This window comes from Sebastes fasciatus, chromosome 18, assembly GCF_043250625.1.
Source record: "Sebastes fasciatus isolate fSebFas1 chromosome 18, fSebFas1.pri, whole genome shotgun sequence".
NCBI lineage: Eukaryota > Metazoa > Chordata > Actinopteri > Perciformes > Sebastidae > Sebastes > Sebastes fasciatus.
The window spans coordinates 25,456,472-25,481,263 of record NC_133812.1 but is presented as its reverse complement, the minus strand read 5'-3'; the positions used below and the strand labels follow the sequence as shown (position 1 = coordinate 25,481,263).

The following is a 24,792-nucleotide window of genomic DNA, read 5'->3' as shown; positions in this document are numbered from 1 at the left end:
AACGTTCTGTTCATCATTAAAGCTCGGGCTGTGTGACTATCATCGTACAAACTGCCTGAGCTCTCAGAGACCCAAAACCAAAAAGTGCAGTCTGTCAATGCATTATGGTGCCTCCCTCTGAAATACTGTCACACCATGATTACATGTTCTTTGTTTATTTCTTATATTTATTGGATGGAAAGTCGATTTCCTTTCTGAACTTTTGCAAGTAACAAACAGACATGTATATTAGGTACGGTGAGAAAACTCCCTAAAACACTCGTATTACTCCTCGTAATATCAGAAGACGTGATAAGATCGGTTTCTGCACCCAACATGTAAATTAGCGAACACATCTTAGATTTCATCGCCACACTGAGAAGTCGTTATTAGTCACCGTTACACCAACACACTGTATGAAATTAGATTTAATCGTGTTTAAAGTAGGTCAGAAGTACAAAAATGAATTGATGACAACGTAAATCTTTGTTTAAAGGAACAGAGAGCTTACTTTTCATGTTGTGTATGTTTGGATACTGGGCTACAAAGCATTAAAGCTTCAGTAGGCAGTATAGTTTTGGCATCATTGGGCAAAAATTCCATAATAACCTTTCAGCATATTATAATTCAAGTGATCTGAGAGATAACTAGACTTCTGCTCCTCCTCATGGCTCTGTTTTCAGACTTTAGAAAATCTAGCCCGTGACGGGAGACTTTGACCAATCACAGGTCATTACAGAGAGAGAGCGTTCCTATTGGCTGTGCTCCGGTCATGTGACCAGAACTTGGCATTCCTTCAAACGATTTCACAATGGTGGCCGCGTCACAAACGTTCTCATTTTACAGCTAAACCGTGCACTACAAGATGATTCTGAAAACATCTGAGGAGAGAAATAGACATTAACATAACAGAATATTGATTCATATTTGATCAGCGCTGCCTAGTTTGACCGTTTGGTCGGAGTTCGCGAGTGATTGACAGCCGGCTCCATAGACGGCAGCTGGACAGCAGACCTCAGATCAGCTCTTACTGCTTGTTTTCCTCCGGTCTGGGAAATCTTGAGGATGCCGTTAGGAGCACCGGAGGACACAGAGGCACATGATTTTTTTTCAGGTTACCTGTTTCATGTACTGCTGTCAGGATATAGCAACCGTTTTGTAAAAATAACTTTTTTAAATCATATTTGCTCCAATTTCGCCTACTTCAGCTTTAAGGAACAACTACTATTTAACAGTTTTTAACAGTAAATTTACATTTACGAGGCATTATACATCAGATGAAAGTCTGCCAAATATGTAACCTTTATTTGACAATGAACGGTTAGTAATAACAGTGAGTTATAGTCAAACATAAAGCAGATCACACAAAATATGAATTACACAGAAATAACATAAACTGACACTTCAACTGCTTTCATTTCATACAGCAGGTTCACATAGGCCGCGAAGCACCGCGATTTTTGGAGAAGCGTTGCCTGCGTCTTTTCGGCTCCCATGTAAATCGATCTTCAGCGATAGTTTCAGGTCTATTTTCTCTGCGTGCCGCGAGCGAATCTTGCAAGAAAACACTCTGATAACCAACTATAAACGATATAAATGATATACTATATATGATATAAGAGATTGGATTCTGATAAGATGATAAAATATGGATCCCACAAACGCCTTTGACCTCCCTCCCCTCTCTCCCTGCTGTTCTCCCGGAGTCATATGAAACTAGAAAACCTAATGAATCCATCGGTACCAACCATGTCATACTAGCTTGTCACGAAGGACGTTAAATAACGCTCCAAACTTACGCTAAATTTTGGCGAGGAAAACCTGTCATGGCCATTTTCAAAGGGGGGTCCCTTGACCTCTGACCTCCAGATATGTGAATAAAAATGGGTTCTATGGGTCTATCTATCTATTTTTTATGCTAAATGCAGTACCTGTGAGGGTTTCTGGATAATATTTGTCATTGTTTTGTGTTGTTAATTGATTTCTGATAATAGATATATACATACATTTGCATAAAGCAGCATATTTGACCACTCCCATGTTGATAAGAATATTAAATACTCGACAATTCTCCCTTTAAAGTACATTTTGAACAGATAAAATTTGCAAATCGTGATTAAATATTTGAATGGATTGACAGCCCTAATGTATGCGCATGATGAGGAGTATGTAGTATGTATAGAGATATCAATGTATTACTATATCAGTACGTTAAGAAAGAAACATTATTATTAGCAGTATATTTATAAGACATTTCATAACAGTTGATCTTTTGACCCGCCTCCTCCAAAACCATCTCACAGCCCTCGGGGGAGTTCCGACTGCGGGCTGAGAACTACTGAAATTAGCTGCTGATTGTAGGCAGTGAAAATAAAACTAAAACCATCATGTGCTGCTAAAAGGACAAACGTCTCCCTGCGAGTGTTGCCGGTCGGTGCGAGGAGGCCCAGCAGGCTGTGACAGATTACCAGGAGAAGTATAGTTTACACCGAACAATAACAGCCACATCACTGAACTCATAACAACCCTATTTTCTCCTGAGTTGGGCCAGTCTGCTCAGTATTATTCATTCAAGTTGGCATGTCCCCTTCGCCTGAGGAAGGCTGAATCATCCTCACGGTCACTTAGCAACAACCAAATATTGTTTAGTTAACGATCAAAAAATGTAAACATTCGCTCTCGCTCGCCTCACGTATGTACTCCGCTTACCGTGCATAAAGCCAGTGATGAAGCGTCACTGATCTCTTGTCGTGCTTGATGAGTACGTACAGTGACAGCGTGTGCTCTTGCAATTTTTTGGTTTACCTCATGCTCTGATGAAATCTGAGATAATGATCTCAAGAATAGCAAATATTGTCATTCTCCCTGCAGTGGGAGCCCAATTTAATTCTGACCTTATCCCAGAATGGAAGCATATCATACACATGGATGGATTTACACGACTGAGGGTATTAGATGATGTCTTCTGATATTTATACCCATCGCCTACAGTGAGCGTGTTGCTTACGAAATGTCTTCTTAGAGGTTATAAACTAAACTTCTCCGCCGTGACCCTCGAGTGGAGCGACTTATCAGGAATAGATCCCTCAACCTTTGAAACAAACAGGGATGACACAATATAAATAACAATGACTCTCTCTCTCTCTCGCTCTGCAGCCGTTGCTAATCACGTCTAAATAGCAACTGTTTCTAGGACAGGGGGTCACCTGCTGCATGGCTGTGTGGGAGCCAGGGCCTTTTAGCCTTGCATGGCCGTCCCTCGGGGGGGATGAGGTTTTTAGCCTCTGTTGGCAGCTGCCTCTATGCTTTGGGAATGAACTTCTCTGGAGTATAACTGCATTTATAATACTCTAAGTTAATGGGAGACGATGTATAGCAAGTCAGGAATTAGAGGACACAGTTTTTCTGGCTTTGTTTAAAGAGGACCTTTTATGCTTTTGTGCTTCTTTTAGTGTGTTATATAGTTTTTTCGTGCATGTAAAAGGTCTGCAAAGTTACAAAGTCCACACCAAAGGGAGTTACTCTCTCCCACAGAAACACTGCTCCTGAACTGACTTAAACGCCGCGCTTGAAGTCCCGCCTTTTCTTCCGTAACGTTGTGATGTCACCAAGTATTGCAGGGCACACACTACACAAGAATCGAAATTTTCCCACTGGTTAATAAACTTGTGACAACACCGGTGTTACAGACTACACCGGACATTTTACAAGAAAAGATGACGGTCATTATGTGTAGCGCACTTACTTTGATCTTTAACGTCGGGTGGTGGTGTGTCTGGCTTTTTACGGTAGAGCTTTCACTGCGAGGGCTGCAGGTTTCCACCCGGCTCTGCTCCGCCACGCACACCAGCTGTGACCGCTCCGTCCTCCTCCCTCACTTCGATTACCTCATTAACGTTACGGTTCCCTTATAGCATTGGGTTTAAATCGCAAATATTGCCAAATAGGCGCTTTTGCTTTTTCGCTTTGACACCAAATCCTCCGCCATCGTCTCGTCTGTCAACTCTCTCTCGTCCCGTTTGTGTGTGAAATCTGACTCCTGCTGCTCTGAGCTGAGACTCCATAGGGAGCAGACACTTTCAGTTTGTAGCGTCCGTCATCCGACTTTGTATTGATAACACAGCGTTGATACTCGAAAACTAAATGTGTTTTATTTCTGTAAATAAAAGCAAAACGATGTAGGCGGTAGTGAGCAAGTAATGTAATCGGTGTGTGCCCGACCACCGCGTAACACTGACTACTGCGACATGCCTAGGATCGAGCCGATTTTGGGCCCGTTTCACCTTCCCGACGATCGCCAGCAAATCCCCGATGTTTTTAATGGTTCTAAAGATTATCTTGCCAGATATTCCTGTGGCGTGAGGTATGTTAAGAGTGTTTTTTACATCCCCCCCAATCGGCTCGGATGTCCATTCCAGCCGCACCGATCTCAAATCGTAAATATTAAACATGTTCAAGATTTACAGCCACTGCCGTCATTGCGGACGCGGCTAATGCATGAGCTAATGCAAAACACGAATCATAAAGTAGTAGTAAGATGGAGCTCAGGAGTGGAGGACTAACTTGTTCATTTATGGCAACAATGCGTGTTTATTTATTGTGTCTCGATGACTTCATTCATCCGTCCTTCGTGAATTATCAGTACAAAGTAGAGCAAAGTCTACTAGGGTGAAAAGAGGTGCTGCAGTGTTTTGGAACATTAAAGCTTGTAAACATGTTCTAGTAGAAAACTAAAATACAAGTATGCACCTGAAAATAAGCATAATAAGTCCTCTTTAAATGAGAAACTATGAGATTGTGTGTCTTTTATTGAAGAGGGTTTTCAAATCAAGTGTCTATAGTTAGTGCTCTTCCCTTCATCTCTTCAGTCACGGTTGCTAATACTGCTCATGCTAACTCTTCAGCTTCCCGACATTATTCTACACAAGCTGTTGCAGCTGTCAGAAATGTAAAACGCTTCACTTCCTGTATGACAGGATGATTTTGCAAAGGAAGAACTTTACCAGACACCAGGTGTATGGAATAGCAAATTTTAAAACCTTTCCTGAATCGGCTATTGAATAATAGATGTGCTCAGTTATTCAGTGAATAGTAAACTAATATTTAACGGTGGAAGTTGAAGGCTGACCTTTTTGCCATAAGCAACGTCTACATTGGACACATAAATACGAGTTTTTGGAGTACTTATTGAGACTTTAAGACATTATACACTTAGATAAGAAAGTTTCCAAAAGCGTATTCCACCAATACATTCTGCTTTGTATCCTAATGCAGAAACATATTAAAGCTTTTTGATGCTATTCTCCTGCTACATGTGAAAATGGATTTGCCTGCCGTGGAATTTCCTCCTTTAATCAACACTGAGCATGATAACGTCAGACTGATATCACTACAGCTGCTTTACATATACGCTGGACCAGTACGAACGAGTAGTTGCGCTCGTAAAGATAGTGTGAAAATAAAGCCGTCATATCAGCCTAAATGACACCGACTGTGACGGTTTACTGCGGGTCCACCTTATTTGCCTAAATTAGATCACGGTGTCGGTTATGACCGCCGTTATGCAAACAGGAAGTGACAAAAGTGACAAACGTAGACTAAGACCATCCCCATCAAAGACCGTATTTGAACTGAGACTGGTTACAATCCCGTCTCCCATAAACAACCGTCGTCAACTGAGCAAACTTCATCTGCTGGCAGCGATGAAATGTAACTAAGTACATTTACTCAAGTACTGTACTTAAGTATAATTTTGACAATGTTGACAGCAGGTAGCAGAATAACAAATAGTATGAATGTCATCATTCATTGTTTCAGTACATCTTTACAATATGTTAACATTTAAAACAGGCTCCAATGTTTTGGATCCAGGTGACTGACTGCGATGTAAATCTATCAGCGTAAATATGCTGTGCTCAGAGCTGGTGTTTGAGACTAGTGTTTTGTTTTTAGTGACGTTTGTGATGTTTTTAGTGACGTTTGTGACGTGTTTTAAGTGATGTTTATGACGTGTTTTTAGTGATGTTTATGATGTTTTTAGTGACATTTGTGGCATATTTTGTAGTGACGTCTTTGATGTTTTTAGTGACGTTTGTGATGTGTTTTTTAGTGACGTTTGTGATGTGTTTTTAGTGACGTTTATGATGTTTTTAGTGACGTTTGTGACGTGTTTTAAGTGACGTTTGTGGCGTGTTTTCTGTACTTATGTTCTGTTGTTTCCGTATGTAGTGTACTTAGTTTACGTACTTATTTTAAGGCCAACCATGATGTTTTTCCTCAACCTAACTAAGTGGTTTTGTTGCCTAAACCTAACTAAGAGGTTTTGTTGTCCCTTGCTGGTTCTGCACCTTCATACACATGTGCAATACACGCACATCTTCTGGTGGATAGGCGGGTCTATTACACACTTTGGCGTGATGTCGGGTTGTCATATCACCTGGATCCAAACCATTGGAGCCTGTTTTAAATGTTAACATGCTGTAAAGATGTACTGAAACAATGAATGATGACATTCACCATATTTGTTATTCTGCTACCTGCTGCCAACATCAGTAACTACTTTATAGAAAATCTTATACTCTATTAACAAAAATCCTCCTGAGAGAACGTCACGTGACCCAGCGATCTTTGTTCTCTCTTTTTATCTGAGTCTCCTTGGAAAACTAATGATGTCCTTTCATGCTCTCCTCCTCCGTGTTCACAGACTGACAGAGTGGAAGCCTACAATGCAGGAAAGCTGATGAGTATGCAAATGACTGAGACGGAAAAAGAGAGAGAGAGAGAGAGAGAGAGAGAAATGAAAGCAGAGAGGCAGTAGCGGAGAGTGATATGTGTCATTTGGTGATGTCATGCAGCCAAGCGTCCAGGGTGACAGCGGCGATGGTAACGGCCTGAGTCAGAGGATGACATCAACGCAACAAGCCGTCAGACAGGTTGTGAAAGGGCTTAGTCCCACGCTCCCATTGTCCTCTGGTTTAATGCTGTTATTCAGCCCGCCACCGGCCTTACCATTTGTTAATCTGACCTAACACACAGTTAAACACAGGACAAAGACACACAAACAGCCAATTTAAAGGCCAGCGGCAGAAATGTCAGCTTGTAATACACCATCACAGCTTTTTCAATACAAAAGAAGAAGCACACAGTTTTTTGAGTGAGGTCAGGCAACGAACATTTACAAGCAGACAGATTCAGCAACGCTTGAATTGATTAGCTCAGTGTTTGGCTTCTAATGTATGAAAACATATAGATTCATCAGAGGATAAGTCTTGTGATTTTCTATATTTGTCTTCCCATACAACTAAACTGAATTCCCAATTATGTTTCGAGGGAAACGTATTTTGTCACGGATTACATTTGTCTTTGACGCATCTAATAGTCCGCTGAAGGCCACAGCAAGTGAGTACATCAAGCAACTGTTAATGGTATAATAACGAGTATAACACGCGAGAAAGTCCACTACGGGCGGGCAGGAGGTGTGGTAGATGGGTCAAACAAACACAGGACTTTCCTCCAGGAGACCGCTGTTCATGTCCCGTGTGAAACCAAAAGTCAACGTTCACATAATGTAATCATTTTAAGCCAAACCATGATGTCTCTTTCAAGGCAAGAACGGCATTGTTATGAAACGCGTTTGCCCTGCGCATTATCGTGTCACTCACACACCTCTCCGTGTGACCAGGCTGAATGTTTACCATTTTAGTTTAGTGTGTTTAGCATGCTAACATTTGCTTATGAGTCACTAAACACAAAGTACAGCTGAGGTTGATGGGAGTCACGTTGTTTGTTTTGCAAACCAAAGTAGTCGATGATGAAGAAAAAAGTGGATCACCAAAGTTATTACAATTTATCCTGAGGGAAACATGAACGTCTCAAAACCACAAATGTGAACCTCGTGGTGACACGAGTGGTTTATTCAGAGGATCACCAAAGTCATTAAGATGTATTCTCCGGGGACCATGAAAATGCTCTGGCAGTCCAACCAGTAGTTGTTGAGATGTTCCACTTTGGTCCAATAAAGTAGCGGTATGTCCATCCCTAGAGCAATGCCACTAGCATGACTAGGAATATGGGTCCAGATACACAACCCTATCTCACAGTAAACAGTTTTAAACACATTTGGTTGATTAACATAAATGGAAACAAAACAAAACAAAACTAGAACTCTCCGCCAAGCTGCCCGAGTTCGAATGCCCCTCCTCTCCGTTCAGCTTGCGCCATCATCCAGGTGTATTTCTGTTAATGTTGAGATCAGCTGTACGTAGCGGAGCATCATAAAACACTTCATTCAAACTGGACAGAAACAAAATAAAACTATCCTAAACCGTCGTCGTTACTCTTTCCAAAAATCACCAAGTGTGCATTTGGTCAAACTCAACTGTAATTTCACCAAGTTTAATGTGAAAAAATGCAGATTCTACAGTTGTTCCCCCCACCCTGCATCCCCCGCTCTCTCTCTCTGAAGGAAGAAGGCGGGGTCACGCGTCATCAGTCACACTGCGCTTGTGTTATACCCAGAGGTCTTAATGTTCTGGCTGATCGTAATGCTTAAAAAAAATCCTGAATCTGGATCATGATCCGGATCGCCACCAAATTCTAATTGTTCATTGTGCCATACCCCTCCAAAAGATTTCATTCAAATCCATCACGAACTTTTGTAGTAATCCTCCAAACCAACAAACCAACAAACTAACGCCGGTGAAAACATCACCTCCTTCCTAGGCCATCAGCCTTGGCGGAGGTAAAAATGCAATAAAACTACTTTGTTAGGTTCAGTAAAAACATCATCAAGGTTTGTCTTAAAATGACGACGAAATTGAAACAAAAACACAACAAAACTACTTGGTTAGGTTTAAATACGTTACGTTATTGAAGCTAGCCATCCCGACCTCCTCCCTACGTGGACTTTACATTATATTTTTGATGCATCAAACCAGCTTTAATTCATTATCTCCACGGTTTGATAATAAAGGGTTAAAAGCTTTTTCAGTAATGCATTTAATAACCCGTCACCCTTTAGTTTATAAATATCTAAATGATATTGATGTCAAAGCTACGTAATTCTGAAAAGTTCAATTACATTATCTCCACTAACAGACAGTCAGAGGGTGAGAGGATATGCTGATTGAAAGAAAGAGGCAGAAAGGTAGAGGCACACAGACAGCTCTCCAGCTCCCACATTCACATTTGAATATTTTATATTTTCCGACCACACAGTCCCACCGTGGAGACCTGTTCCTCTGACTAACGAGGCCTCTCTGGGGTCAGGTCTGGTTCTCTGTTTGTTCGTTGCTCACTGTACTTACACAGAATTACAGATAAGCACAACATGAGTCAGTGGGCACATATACACTCACATGAGTCAGTGCGGTGTACGTAGTTAACACGCTGGTTTCAGAGAATCGACCTACCTGGTATCACACATGTAGAGTTTCAGAGGGTTGCACCGAGCGTGTGAAACTCATTTTGCAGACTGCAGGTTTGATAAGTGAGTGCGTGGCTGCGTCTGTGGATGATATCACCTCTCAGCATATATAAATATCCATTATGCTTTCTTTATGTTTGTATAAAAAAAAGGGGGGAACAGAATAGATTACATGTTTACCAGAAAACTCGAGTCATTCTGCTCCTCTGTGTAGTCAAAACACTCTTTCAAGACAAGAAAAGGGGCGTAAATTAAAAGATGACATCATGTGAATCCACACAAAAGAGGCCCACATGTTGAATAAAAGCCTTTTTTTATTATCTTCCAGAGACTTTTCAACGCTTCAAATAAAAACCCTTTTAAGGCTGAGATAAAGACTTTATTATACATGCAGGATGTTGCAGGTGGCTGGAGTGCCCCCTGCTGGAGAGGGCTATAATGAACACATACTTTGTGTATGAGGCACTTTTCAAAATCTGGTAGGCAGCTACAAATGAAAGAATTCAACAACATAACAAAACTGAAAAAGAAGAAACAGAAATAAAACATTTTAATAAATATTTAAATCAAAGATAAGAAAGATTGTTCAAAGGATAAATAAATAGATAAATAAATGAATAAATATTTAAATCAAAGATAAGCAGGATTGTTCAAAGCATAAATAAATAAATAGTTAAATAGTTAAATAAATAAATAGTTAAATAAATAAGTAAATAAATAGTTAAATAGATAAGTAAATAAATAGTTAAATAAATAAATAGTTAAATAAACAAATAGGGGTAAGGAAGCATCAATAAACTATGTTTGAGTAAAAAATACACAACAGAAAAAAATAGGCATTAAACCTGCAATGATTGATAATTAATATTGATAATTAGGGCAGTGTTTTTTTCGCAAGAATCTGGCGATACAATATGTATCATGATAAAGAGGTTACGATTCAAATAATTTTTTTTAAATCTAATTTTAGGAAAAATGTCCACACATCACCATATGTATAAAATCTGAGTAAAATAAAGTTTACTTTTTATGGAATCAGAACAGTTGGATCTGCATTTGCATTTATCAAAGTCCCTTTAACATCCAACATCATAGCACTACTGTCTGTCACGAATCTTTGCACGTAAACTATTAATTAAAAATGTTTTTGAGAATCGACACAGTATCACAAACATAATATCGTGATACTTAAATGTATCAATATTTTTTTACATCTTTTTTAGATCTCCTACGCACTTGGCACACGGTAGGTTGCAATCTGCAACCTCACCACTAGATGGCGCCAGATCGTACACACTGCACCTTTAAAAAATCAGATTAGAGCAGCTTTAATATGGGATTTAAAACACTCCCCAGTTTGCTGATGACTGTTTGATGACCTGAGAGCCAAGACAGGAAAAAAGCTCACCGCAAATCTCAAAGTAGGAATGCCACGTGCCTTTGTTAAAATATTCACTTCTAGAAGCAATATTTAATTCCGAGTCAAACCACCCGAAACACTGTCAAGCAAACCAACAAAACAAAAGTTATCATCTGTAGATTGTGTCACTGCTGTCTTGCTTTCCTTAATAATTGATGCCTGCCTGGAATTCTGTTGAGCTCCTTTCTTCAGATTTCACATTTGTCTTTTTCCCCACTTGTGCTCCGGTTGAATGGCCTCCACAAGAGCTTGAAGGAAAGTCACAACAGTCAGATTGCCACTTATCACACTCACGCACGCAAGAAATTAAACCTCCATAGCCTCAGGTGAATGCTCCGTCGGTCGGGGCTCTTTGCATTTCAGAGTCATTACTTTGCTGTTCTGCACTGCTTGTCTTCAGCTGTGCAAACTCTAGTTTTAGAGCTAGAGTGAAGATACTGGTATCATATGAAACTAGAAAACCTAGTAAACTTAATGAATCCATCAGTACCAACCATGTCATACTAGCTTGTTGTGAAGGAGGCTAAATAACGCTCCAAACTTGCGCTAAATTTTGGTGAGGAAAAACTGTCATGGTCATTTTCAAAGGGGTCCCTTGACCTCTGACCTCCAGATGTGTGAATGTAAATGGGTTCTATGGGTACCCACGAGTCTCCTCTTTACAGACATGCCCACTTTATGATAATCACATGCAGTTTGGGGCAAGTCATAGTCAAGTCAGCACACTGACACACTGACAGCTGTTGTTGTCTGTTGGGCTGCAGTTTGCCATGTTATGATTTGAGCATATTGTTTTATTCTAAATGCAGTACCTGTGAGGGTTTCTGGACAATATCTGTCATTGTTTTATGTTGTTAATTGATTTACAATAATACATATATGCATACATTTGCATAAAGCATCATATTTGCCCACTCCCATGTTGATAAGAGGATTAAATACTTGCCTAATCTCCCCTTAAAGCTGGGCATACGCTGTACGATTTTAGCTGGTTTCTGGCCCAACTTTTAGAGTTGGACCGAATTTAAGCTTCGTTGGACGTTGTTTGCCGTGCAGCGAACAGGGAGGGACTGAGGACCGATCAACTCCTCCCAACCGTCCGTCGGAAGATCGGATGAATTTCTGACATGTCAGAAATTTTGGTCGACCATCCACAGGCTCTTGCACGGTTGAAGCAGAGCCACGAGCCGATTCCTTTACAGTTATCAGAGTGTAGCTATTAAGATAACAGTGTACTAGCTATAGATATACGTAGCTAGCTTTCCTCCAATTCTCGCTGCTAAATGGACAAGCCATACTGTCCACGTCTTCCTCGCCACCTGAGAGTCCATATACTCCGCCGCCTCTTGTTTTTTAGACGTTTCAGCCAACAGGATGGCACAGATGATCAAAGCAGCACGTTTCTGCCTTCTTAGCATTACTGTGACCCGTACAGACCTCTGCTGGCAAACAGACTTTACCTTCCTCGGAGCTTTCAAACCAATCTTTATCGACAACTGTCAACAGTATTTTACACGTACAGTGTGAGCGCTCAGGTCGTGGTTGATGAACGGACCGTACAGTGTGAGCACATAAATCGTGAGCTTTGGCTTTACATCGCAAACGATCTACTCGTACAGTATGAGTAGGGAGTACACAACAACATTTCTAAAATCATAAAGTGTATGTCCAGCTTAAGGTACATTCTGAACAGATGAAACAATGTGCAATTATGTTGCGATTAATCGCGATTAACTATTTTAATCGATCAACAGCGATAGTTTATATACTGTATGTCGAAGGATAAGCTGTTTATTCCAAGGCCAAAGATTTCATTCCTGCCTGAATAAGTAGAGCAATCTTTAGAAGTCAAGAGGATCAGTTTGTGTTCAGCAGCTTGATCTCTCCTCTCAGTCGGTGCACAGCAGCAGAGAAAGCTCCTGGTCTTGGCACATCCACAGAGCCGAAGAACGCCGTCTCCCCAGAAATCAGCTCACGGTCTTTATTCTCCTAATACATTATTGAAAGCTATTTTTGCAGCTGCACTCCAAGAACAAAGGTATTGCAGTTGTCACTTTCAACTTTACAGACAGAATGGGGAGGATATTTTGGGATGATTTTTTTTTTTTTCCTCTCCCAGAAGTTCCCCAAGACTTGACTGACTCCCCTCAAGCACTTCTTGTCTTAGCATCTGCCAGCGTGATGAGCGTGTCGAAAAAGCCTTTTGTTAATCAGGCTGTTCAAAAGGGCCGTCGTAGGTTGGGAATACACCCATTATACGCTGGCTATTCTGCACCAAAGCTCATGTAATTATTAGGGCTGTCGATCAATTAAAATAGTTAATCGCAGATTAATCGCACATTTCTATCTGTTCAAAATGTACCTTAAAGGGAGATTAGTCAAGTATTTAATACTCTTATCAACATGGAGTGGACAAATATGCTGCTTTATGCAAATGTATGTATATATTTATTATTGTAAATCAATTAACAACACAAAACAATGACAGATATTGTCCAGAAACCCTCACAGGTACTGCACTTAGCATAAAACAATATGCTCAAATCATAACATGGCAAACTGCAGCCCAACAGGCAACAACAGCTGTCAGTGTGTCAGTGTGCTGACTTGACTATGACTTGCCCCAAACTGCATGTGATTATCATAAAGTGGGCATGTCTGTAAAGGGGAGACTCGTGGGTACCCATAGAACCCATTTACATTCACTTATCTGGAGGTCAGAGGTCAAGGGACCCCTTTGAAAATGGACATGACAGTTTTTCCTCGCCAAAATTTAGCACAAGTTTGGAGCATTATTTAACCTCTTTAGCGAAGAAGCTAGTATGACATGGTTGGTACCAATTGATTCATCAGGTTTTCTAGTTTCATATGATACCAGTATCTTCATGCTGGCTTTAAAACTGAGCTCGGTTCAAGCTCCGGAAGATCGATTGCATTTATGCGTTAAAGAAATTAAACTTTGGCAGCCTTAGTAATTATCATACGATTTAAGGATGAGCTTTTTTATTTCCCTTTAATTTTTTTACTCTGATCTTCAGTTGCATTTTTGATTTAGACTTCATGTTTTATCTCCTTCCTGCTTGTAGCACGCAGCGACTGGCGAACACATCAGTATGTTAAGTCCAAATTGCATGGCTGAATTATCACGCTTTTTCTCCCTCCTCGCTCTCAAACCACACCAGACTTCAAATGTCTTGCAGAGTTACTGAGATGTTACACTGTCACTGTGCAAGTCTGGATTTTAGGTTACAAATCCTCAGAGCCCAGCGGAGCAACCAAGCGAGACCCTGAGTCACCAACCGCAGTGTGTGTGTGTGTGTGTGTGTGTGTGTGTGTGAGGAGAGGAGGGAGTGAGTCTGTAAGAGAAGGGGAAAACTCAATTAATGTCAACAAAGCAACATCTCTACGCCGGGCACAAAATTAAAACATCTCTCCCTACACAATTTTTTTCTGGGCAGCAAATATATTCAGTCTGCAACCTGCGCCGATGATTAATTACACAACGATTATTATGGCTGTCAGTTCACAGCGGGGTTAGGCCCGGAGACGCTCCCTGAGCTGGAGGAGGTATAAAGGGCCTGTTAGAGTCGTCAGATGAGCCCACAGAGAAAGGGTTTGATAGATTTTACAGTAACAACCTTGGGGTGCATTCCCAGATGAACATAAAACATCACTGCCTTTCCTCTTAGCCTGACCAAGCTGGTAGGACCAGTGGAGCTGCTCCGTGGCCAGTAGATGTTCAGTGGATGTACTCACCTCCACCCGCCGTTAATCTCCCAGACTGTTACAGTAAAGTGTGCTCTAAGTGATCATATAAACGCAATGAAGCACATTGATTCGTCAAGTACAGTATTAGTAGTCAAACTAAATTCTCGGTTAACGCAAATTTGAATATACTGGCATCATATGAAACTAGAAAACCTGATAAATCCATCGCTACCAACCATGTCGCGAAGGAGGTTAAATAACGCTCCAAACTTGTGCTAAATTGTGGCGAGGAAAAACTGGCTTTGGCCATTTTCAAAGGGGTCCCTTGACCTCTGACCTTCAGATATGTGAATGTAAATGGGTTCAATGGGTACCCACGAGTCTCCCCTTTACAGACATGCCCCCTTTATGATAATCACATGCAGTTTGGGGCAAGTCATAGTCATGTGTAAGAATATTAAATACTTGACAAATCTCCTTTTTAAGGTACATTTTGAATAGATAATAAATGTGTGATTAATTTGCGATGAATTGTGATTAAATATTTGAATCGATTGACAACCCTAATATTTTCTTTTGCTAACATTAGATATTTACACAGCTAACAGCCATTACGAAAATGAGTTAGCTGGGGCGTTTGCAAATGTGAGAGTGTGTTTGTTGAGACAAGGGATGGGCTCGAACAAAGTTATTGTTTGATATTGATATGTGGCTTGTGAAAAATGAGTTCAATATTTACTTTGGTGACTCGGGACCTGCCGCTTGTCTCCTAAAGAGGCGGGGTAGTGGCGAAACCCATGCAACAGATACAGGAAACTGCCTTTCAGTGCACCATCTCCTTTCTGAACTGTCTCTGGCAATGCTTTTCGCCTCGCTCAGAGGCCGTCCTGACCATAATACAGTAACACTACTTTAGGGGCAACTAAAGTCAGACGGCAGCTGGCGGTACCACGGTTTTGCAGTATTTGGCTCACGTTATCGCAGTTTCACAAGAGTGTCGGAGAACTACGGTGCTAAAAACGTGAAAGACTCTCACTAGATTTAGTGTTTGGTTTGTCCGTTCTGAGCTACTGTAGAATCATGGCGGAGCAGCATGGTGCACTCTGTGAAGAGAACCCGCTCCCTATGTAGATATGAAGGGCTCATTCTAAGCTAACTAAAACAGGATTCTTAGTTTCAGGTGACTTTACACTAATGAAAACATATTTATGAATATTATATTCCATCTCTGCTACCAGATACCCCTAAATGCTTCACACTGTGGCTTTAACCAACCAACACATGGACGCTGCAGACTTGTTAGCAGACAGGACACTCTGCCCCAGACTCCTGCTGCTGCCTCAACAATAAGCTGCAAAAGGGACACTTATTGTTGTTGTTTGTGACTCTCGGTGATCCCTAATTGGGTGAATACGTCTACCTCTGAGGTCGGACTGATCTCCAGTTTCCAGGGAGGAATTAAAACCTAAACAAACCGGGTCCTTTTTGACAGAAAAGATGACAAGAATCAAATAATTCAAGAGGTGTGATGGTGAGGAACAGTGAACTACTATTGTCCAAGAGGGGACCTTTGAGTGGGTTAGTTAGAGTACAATAAAGGGCCCAAGACAACAGAGTCTCCACTTGGCAAAAAAAATAATCTTTAAACTGTCAAGGTGCCCTTGAAGAAGAAGCTAAACCCCCAGCAGTGCAACGACTGTGAGCATCTGTGTACATGATTAAAAAATTCAAAGCCCCAGAAAAAAAAAAGAAAAGAAGAAATGCTTTAAAAAGGTCAGAACCAGGACACGATCCAAAGCAGTGACCAGCTCCTAACTCCATCCTCTTCACTGCTCCCCGAGTTTTGAATTTTCAAACGACATGTGTTATGTATTCCCAGATCCCTTCTGCAGCTGCTCCTGTGGTCGGGCAAGTGCTCTGGGCTTTGGTTTATGTAATGACTGCAAAGCAACACACACACACACACACACACACACACACACAGAGTACGGCTCACTGAGTTGCTGCATGGCCAACATTGTGGCAAGCCGAAACAGAATCATTACAAACACTTTCACTTATTAAATTGGCCTGCTGCTGGATGCAAGACTTTATTTCATGGTTGGGTCTTTAAAGGAGAGTAAAGCACAGCGTCTGAAGGCCGGGATCCTGTCATTAGAAAAGCATACAAAAATCTGCTTTTTTTTTACAGAGATAGATCAAAATATATACAAGCCTCTTCGTGGAAATCAAGACTGACAGCGCTGCATATACTGCGGGTGTGCAAAATACACCCTTGAAGGGAAAAGGACTCATACTGACGCTATTAGCAGCAACCACCTGTCAATAATCTGTCCCACTTATTAATAAATATATGCACATTATGTTGCTGAAAGCTCTGTTGATTATTCTGACATGACTTGACGGAGAGAAGATCCCTCAGGCTGTGTGTGGTGTACACACACTGGTGACCTTAAAGCCCCTCCGTACAGAGGTCAAAGGTCGGCTGAGGTCAGAATGAGACTTCCATTAAAATGTTTACAGAAACCACAAAACCAACATGAACACTGACATTCAGAGCTGCACTCCAAAATTAGATGGTCATACCCTCCAGATACGCAGCGCGAAAATACAGAACAACAGCTCCACGTAGTGGGCGACGGAGCCTGGGCCTTTATAATGGAGAAGAAAAAAATCTCAAGGCACAATGAACTAAAAGAAATACGAAAATATGGAAGGTCATGTGAACCTTGAGTTAAAAAAATATTTTATCACAAAAGAAAAGATATCTTCATATTGAAAAAATGTGCATGTATGAAGACTCTGGTTCTTCATCAGGACGCCTTTGTCGAGGTTTTTCAGTTGTTTCTCAGCTCAGTTCGTGATTGATTGATTTTCTCTTTGAGTTCTTCTCTCATGTTCTCTCTCCACTGGTCACCGGTCCAGCTGTGTACTTGAGTGTGAGGTCTGTAAGAAGAAAAACATTAATACATAAAGATATTTTCATGTATATGTGCAAATATAATTTAGAATTCAACTGTTTTCAGACCAGCTGAGTGTCAGACTAGCAATGGTGCAACAGAGGACGTATGCTGCTATTAGCACCGGTATGGATCTCACTACCTCATTATCAAATCAACGTTTTTAGAAGGGAAAATTCACCGATTTTCAACCTTATTTCTATTTATCTGAGTTAGGAGATATAGTGTGAAAATAAAAAAAAACGCAGTTCTGATGCTCTCTGTGTCTTTGAAGCGCAGCTGCAAACTCTGTTGTTCTTCCTTCTTCAAGTGACGTAATTTGATGTCGTTGTACAGCGTGTAGAGCGTGAACAGTTTCTTACTCAGTGAATTCAGGCTTTATTTCGTCCAAACCAGAGTTGCTAGTTGTTGTTTTCGTTTAGTTTTATTTTGTTTCTGTCCAGTTTGGATGAAGTGTGTTTTACGATGAGTCAACAGTTAATCCTGTCTTAGTTGGGTGTAAGAGAGAAACTTGAATTCAGAAGGTGTACGGTTGTATTTTTCTGTTTAGGTGTCAGAATATTTCCTTCATTGACATTTTGTGAGTTTATTTTGTTTATTTATCAGACGTAGCGAACTCGCCACAATGCATCCTGGTACATGTAGGCACCGCCAGCCCACGGCTCTGCAGCAGGAGAAATCAGCTTTCTCGGTCAACATAGCACACAGTGATGAATTTATTTCTTCAGTGGACTACATTTACCATCAGCAACTTCTTCAAAAATACTGACCTGCGTGTCATCTGTAAAATATTTGCTTAGAAAACCTTGTCATTTAAAATGTTCCCAGTGCACACGAGAAACATGGAGTTTTCTTTTTACATGTAAATTCAGGGTTTCCTTAAACAGTAAAATGCTAACCTCAAAGTCACGTTTCCTACGAGAGGTAAACATCTTGTGACTTGGCGGTGATTGTGAAAATGACTGTAACATTAAAACTCCCAGGGTTTTCAAATTATTCAGAAGCAGTGATGTCTGCTACGATGCCTTTCTTGATTCTACCACTAGCAGTCGCCAGTTGCACTAAAATCAGAAGTCCTATACATTGAGGAGCATATTGAGACCTAAAGAGGGGTAACATTTGATGTATATTTGCTTCAATAACGGGTGTCTCAGTCTGTAACTGTGGTCAGATATCCGAATAAAACTTTCAAAATAATCACAGATTATTATAGATCAGTGAGAACTTTACCGTTAGCCGAACATTTGTATTTCTTGGCCAATGTTGAGTGTCTCTATAATTACAGGTAACATTCAGGATTGGCATAACATCCACGGTAATGACAGTAAACAAAACCTCCAGGAAGGGATTTCATGCACACGTACACCTACTTACCCGGGCAGAGGAGTTTTGTCAGCGATGCCTTCACTTCCTTGAGCTCTGGGTTCTCCTCGGAGTCTTTACTGGCGTGGAAGCTGGTGAAGTGCAGCGCCGGCCACCAGCCTTTTCTTTCCGCCATTTTTTCAGAGATAACATCCCTCCAGTCTTCTCTGTTTTAATACACAAACACACAGAACAACTGTTTTAGTGACATGTAAAAAAAAAAAAAAACTGCAGTCTCTCAAAAATAGAGCTTCCAATTTTTCAAACATTTTCTTCGTACTGTAACTGTAGTTTTTGAATAACGGCCTTTAAAAGCCTCCACGCGTCCAGGTTGCTCCTCCAGCAGGCGAAGTCCAGCATTTCCAGAACGACTCCTAAAGCTTTCTGCATGTCACTTTTTTTCTCTGGAAAACAAAACACATCAATAATGGATAGTTATGGAACAGAGAAAATGTTATTAGGAGACAAAATAGGACACATTTTAATAATAGACCCTATAAAAAACATTTGTATATCAAAACAATGCACCTCTTGATGTTTGAATTTGATTCACTTTAATTCTGTGACTCATTCATTATCTGGTAAGACTGGGAACATTCATTTATAATCAGCTTTTACCTGACTGAAGCAGGAGAGAGCTGTACTCCAACATCAACTCGTGGCTTGGGACTAAAACATGGAGGACCTACGGCATAAGGAAGTTAAGTTTTAAGGATACATTAGACACAACTGTAAATCTAATAATTGTAAGGCACAAGTTGTAGTTTAACAAAGTGAATATAACGTAATTTGTACGCAGTGTCACAAGGATCATTACAGTTTCATATCTCTGTTTATAATATCAGTATAAATGCAGTGCTTTTAATATGCAATTATACCTTCAATACTTTCATCAGTTTCTTCTCTGAAGCATCGTTCCTCTTTAAGTACTGGTACAGGTAGACGTGTGCGTTGGGATTGGGTGGGAAACTGCTGTCATATGCGTAATCATTCAGGACTTTCAAAGCCTCCTCGTGATCCTCGTAGAACTCCAGCATCTAACAAAATAAAACAACGGTTACACAGGAAGTAGGGACTGAAATTTAACAATGGAAAATAAAAAAATAAAGTTTATTTCTTAAAGCAAGAGCATGAAACAGACTGGTAGTATCAAAACATAGAGTAGGTTTTTTCAAGAGCTGTGAATTTCTTTTACATTTTTGCTAAGAAAAATACTTTGGAGAAGCAGACAGGAGGCACAGAAGCAAAGTGTATTTAAGACCCCTAAAAGAAATGCCCACCTAAGAAAATCAATATTTGCCTATATCAGTTCTTACCTCAATGTAACTCAGTAAGAAGGGATCCCAGACGCCAGGATTTTTCAAAATCTCCTTTAGATTCACAGACGCCTGTCTGAAGTAGTTGTGCATTTCTTGGTTGTCAGCAGAGTCGGCATACTCTGAAACAATAGGATGAGTTTACACAACGGATTTTTTCAAACACTAAACACACCAGAGGGCATTTAGTGTAAAAGTTGTACACACAAATATGTTTCCTACAATCTGATCACCTCTTCAGCTCATTTTTTTTTTTTTACCAAAGTAGTTCCTGGCTGTGACCTGTAGGTGTCAGTGTGACATCACACAAGAGCCTGCATCATATCTGCATAACTGACACAAGTAAATAATAGATGCTTTGGGTGTTGAGCTGTGTATCACCTTACCAGTGTCGTTGGAGTGTGTGAACTTTTTGTCACACCAGATGATATAATCCAGTAAACTCTTGTAGGCGTGGATCAGTTTGGTCTTCTGATTCTGAGCTGCTGACTCCTTCCCGTACCTCCAACTCTCAGCGGCAGACAGCTGACGCTTCGCATCCTGGATGTGACCGTTAAGCATCAGGTGGAATGAATGTTCCAGACAGATCTAGAGAAGCAAACGAACAACAGGTCTCAAATGTCTTTCAGTAATGTAAAACAAAGAGTTAACACTGTGCAGTCAGAGCTACTAGCTAACATACCATCAGGTAATGTCTCACTCCGGAGTGTTTCATTCGTTCATAGATGTTGTTGTAGTCCTCCAGCTTTGAGTTGGGGTGATGGTGAAGGATCTCAGTGCTGATTCTCCAAATAAGCTGGGGGAGAAATTGCAAAAAGACTTTACATAACTGATACTTGATTTATGAATATACTCTGTTTTCTTTGCTAATTTATTTGTCTGCATGACTGTAGAAGCATGAAGTTGTGTTTTTCGAAACAGGGCTTTTGTGGAAACTTGGGAGAGTAGTATTATTTGTAGTAATTTATGTTCTAGACTGGGAACAGTCTGCATGACACAAAAACAGACAAAACCAAACTTACCTCCTTATAATCCTGACCTTTGCCACTGTTTGGGTCTTCTAACATTTGTGGGTAACATGCCATATATTCTGCTGCCTCTTGCCATCTCTGATGCAGCAGAGCTTCTCTGATCAGCTCCAGACAGACTCTGGTACTCCGGTGAAACCCAGTTTCCCTTGGTGTCTCTTAAAATCATTTTTTTTTTTAAAAACGTATTACTTAATGACATGAATGCATTTATCATAAACATTATTATGGGTTCTATAGCTCGACCAATACTGGATTTTTGAGGCTGATACCAATATTGATATTCGAGAATGTAAAAAGTCTGTATAATGATATATTGGCCAATAATTCGTTTTTCAGAAATCCATAACAGAAACAAACATTTCCTTTAAGATCCTATAAATTTGTTTTACTAAAGAATTGTGACTTAATTGCATGGAAGATTTTTCAGTTGTAAAATAAACTTCTCAGTGTTTCTGGTAACAATTTATGTAATGACAGATTGTTTCTTAATTACATCTCTTACATATATTTGGAGTTTCTGTAATTGATTTTTTTTGTTATTTATCAGCCAACATATACACTGATGACGATATATCTGCAATAAGTTAATATTGGCCCATATATCAGTCTAACTCTATTAGATTAATTATTGGAAAGAGAACAACTCACCTGCGTACATGATGGGATGAACCAGAGGGAGCTTTGCTTTTTTCCCTCCTTTTGAAGAGTTGTCGTCTGAGGAAACGTTATCATCCTCTAAGTCTTCAGGCCCCAGTTCTCTTTGCCAGTCTTCCATACTTAGACTCGGGTAAGACAGCTGCCTTCTATCACTTGCTCTGATGCTCAGTGTATGACGTCCTGCAAGGAGAAGAAAATTGTGTCAGCAGGCAACTTACAGGACATTAAGATTGCTAAGTGTCATAAATCATGTCTGAACAATTATTTAAACTATTGATTAATCTTCTGATTATTTTGTTGATTCATCGATTAATCGTTTGTCCTATAAAACATCATGAAACAATGAAAAGTCAAAGTCTTCAAATTGCTTTTTTGGTCTGACCGACAATCTAAATCCCAAATATATTAAATTTACTATAATGTTAGACAAGGAAGCTTGAGAAGCTGGAACATGCATTTGCATTTTTAATTGATGACTTAAACAATTATGAGATTATAAATATAGGTGCCAATTAATTTCCTGTCGATCAACTAATCGCTTAATCGACTAATTGTTTGAGCTCTGGAGCTAATTGCTCTGTAATTAAGGTGTAATAGCAGACAGGTAGTCATTACAGATGGACACACATTAATACACCAGTGCTAGTATTGTTTTAGGATCTTTTAGACTTCGGTTAACTTTATTTATATACAGTTGTATGAGAATGGTGTTACTGTAGAAGAGAAGAATATAAAAGAATATGTGTTGTTGTAATTAAAGGCTAACTAACTCACTATCTAGTTAGCTTTCTCTGCATAGTTTTGAATAACTAGTACTGTACTGTATAATACCTATATCAATGTGGTATTTCTTTAGTGGGAAGAGGCAAGCTTATTCAATTCAATTCAATTTGCTTTATTGGCATGACTGTCAGGTGAACAATATTGCCAAAGCGTCAATTCAATAATAAATACAAATTAAAAAAAAAAGAACAAAATAAAAACAAAAACATGTATATACATATATACCATACATTAAGCAAATTACAATATATAGATATTTAAAAAGAGCATGCATGCAATTGAAGTAAAACAATAAAGAAGTAATTAATGTTTGTTGTGTCAATAAAAAATAAAATAATAAAAAACAATTAATAACAATATATTGCAATATCAAAGGATAAATGTAAAAACAAACATGAAGTAGAGTAAGTAAATGTCTGTAGTAAGACAGAGTTGGATCAGTTCCTACCTGCAGAGCAGAGCAACGTTACTCGGATGTTTCTGAAGGTAATCAACGTGCTGATGCTACATTAGTACAAGTATATTACTCATTCAGACTTAGAGACTCTGTTGTTGTTGTTCAATTAACATTATGCTGTGTCTTGTACTGACTTCCACATGTTGTTAACTCTGCTCTCAGTGCTTTCAGTACAGCAGCTAGGAAGTAGAGAGAAAAGCTGCACGCTTATTGGCTGCTGTGACCGGAAAGGGCGGGGCTAAGAGCTTCTTCTTCTTCGCTTGTTTTCTTTCTGTTCTTCTTTTGCCAACACAACCTGAGGGGAAGTGATGTGTCAGCAAAGATTCTTGTTTTTTAGAAATTGGGCCCTTTGACTACAATTATTTCTGAATTTATATGTTTTGTTCTAAAGTTTTGTTCCACATTGATATGTGTAATAGCCAAGATTTAGTTAAGAATGTAGTTAATTATGTTTTTTATAATGTTATATCTTATTTACCTCTCTGAGTGTCATTATGCTTTTTTGTTATGGTTTGTTTTGGCTATTTCCCTTTGGCATTAATACAGTACTCTATCTATCTATCTATCTATCTATCTATCTATCTATCTATCTATCTATCTATCTATCTTAAACACATTGAATGATTTTGTTAATGATGGCTGTTAATGACATGACAATTATCTTTTATTATTTTCAAAACCCCAAATTTGCCAATAGGGTTCATTGTGTTGAATCAGAATTGTATTTTTCTTTTCCATATTAGGTTACAGTTTTGTTATGTTTTTCTGTTTGCTACAAGCCCATTTACCTCCTGTCTACAGTTATTTCTGTGTTGTTGTTTTTTTTGTTTATAATGTTATTTCTTATTTATTTAGTTATGGTTTGTTTTTCCCCATTGCCATTAATAAAGTATTCTATATATCTACAGTATCTTGAAATTGTGTGTGCAAACATTAAATAGATCACATATTGAATTGTTTTGTAAATGATGGCTGTTAATTACATGATAATTATCTTTTATTATTATTTTCAAAACCCCCAAAATTGTTGGCAATAGCTAAAATATTGCTTCACTAAGTTTTGGATTGGCAGCACATATTGATTTTTCTTTTTTAGGATTCAGTTTTGTTATGTTTTTCTGTTTGCAATGAGCATTTATCACTCTTTACAAATTTGGAAAAACTGCCTCTTTTCTTGAATTTCCCTCGGGATCAATAAAGTTACTATCTATCTATCTATCTATCTATCTATCTATCTATCTATCTATCTATCTTTTTTCTGTCTTTTATTCTATTTCTCTGGCTATAGGGCTAAACAGTATTTGGTTAAAGAGGAACTACAAAGCACCAATCCTAATCCTCTGAGGAAATCTTTCTGGTTTTCAATCTCTTAAATCCTTTTGTGCATTTTGTAGATGTCCTTTTCTGGATGATTCCAGAAGAAACTGCACCACCAAAACATCAAGATGAGGCTGATTTCTGCAGTTTGCATCTGTTTCAGATTGCTTCCCACAGTGTCACTCTGCAGCCAGATCAGATCCCAGATTCTGTATGTGGGGTTGGTATGTTTGTGAGTCTGTCTGTAGATGTTACTTTTTGGTTGTGTTTTTTTGTCTGTTTGTGACGAAAAAAAAACAAATTTGCAAATAGGGTTCATTGTGTTGAAACAATTGTGTTTCAACAATGGTGTTGAAACACAATTGTTGGCAATAACTA

At 39.5% G+C, this 24,792-nt stretch overlaps 1 protein-coding gene and 1 long non-coding RNA gene across 3 annotated transcripts in view; one reads left to right on the top strand and one right to left on the bottom strand.

Moving 5' to 3' along the window:
• LOC141755936 (uncharacterized) overlaps positions 1–23,663 on the top strand; it is a 117,592-nt gene extending 93,929 nt beyond the window's left edge. Inside the window, exon 4 of one of the 2 annotated variants that reach the window (XR_012591373.1) lies at positions 23,269–23,663. This is a non-coding gene — a long non-coding RNA (uncharacterized LOC141755936). Of the gene's footprint in view, positions 1–6,682; positions 7,992–23,268 lie in introns of those variants that run through there. The other variant, XR_012591370.1, reaches the window with a different exon arrangement.
• taf1a (TATA box binding protein (TBP)-associated factor, RNA polymerase I, A) lies at positions 16,592–23,256 on the bottom strand. The gene is made up of 11 exons (XM_074615283.1): positions 23,089–23,256; positions 21,849–22,037; positions 21,192–21,355; positions 20,852–20,965; positions 20,556–20,757; positions 20,170–20,291; positions 19,732–19,890; positions 19,472–19,538; positions 19,134–19,257; positions 18,866–19,020; positions 16,592–17,477 (listed from the first exon to the last, which is right to left on the bottom strand). The coding sequence occupies exons 2-11, from the start codon at positions 21,973–21,975 to the stop codon at positions 17,425–17,427; spliced, it is 1,287 nt and encodes a 428-aa protein (XP_074471384.1). The 5' UTR covers positions 21,976–22,037; positions 23,089–23,256; the 3' UTR covers positions 16,592–17,424.
• Positions 23,664–24,792: the final 1,129 nt, after the last annotated feature.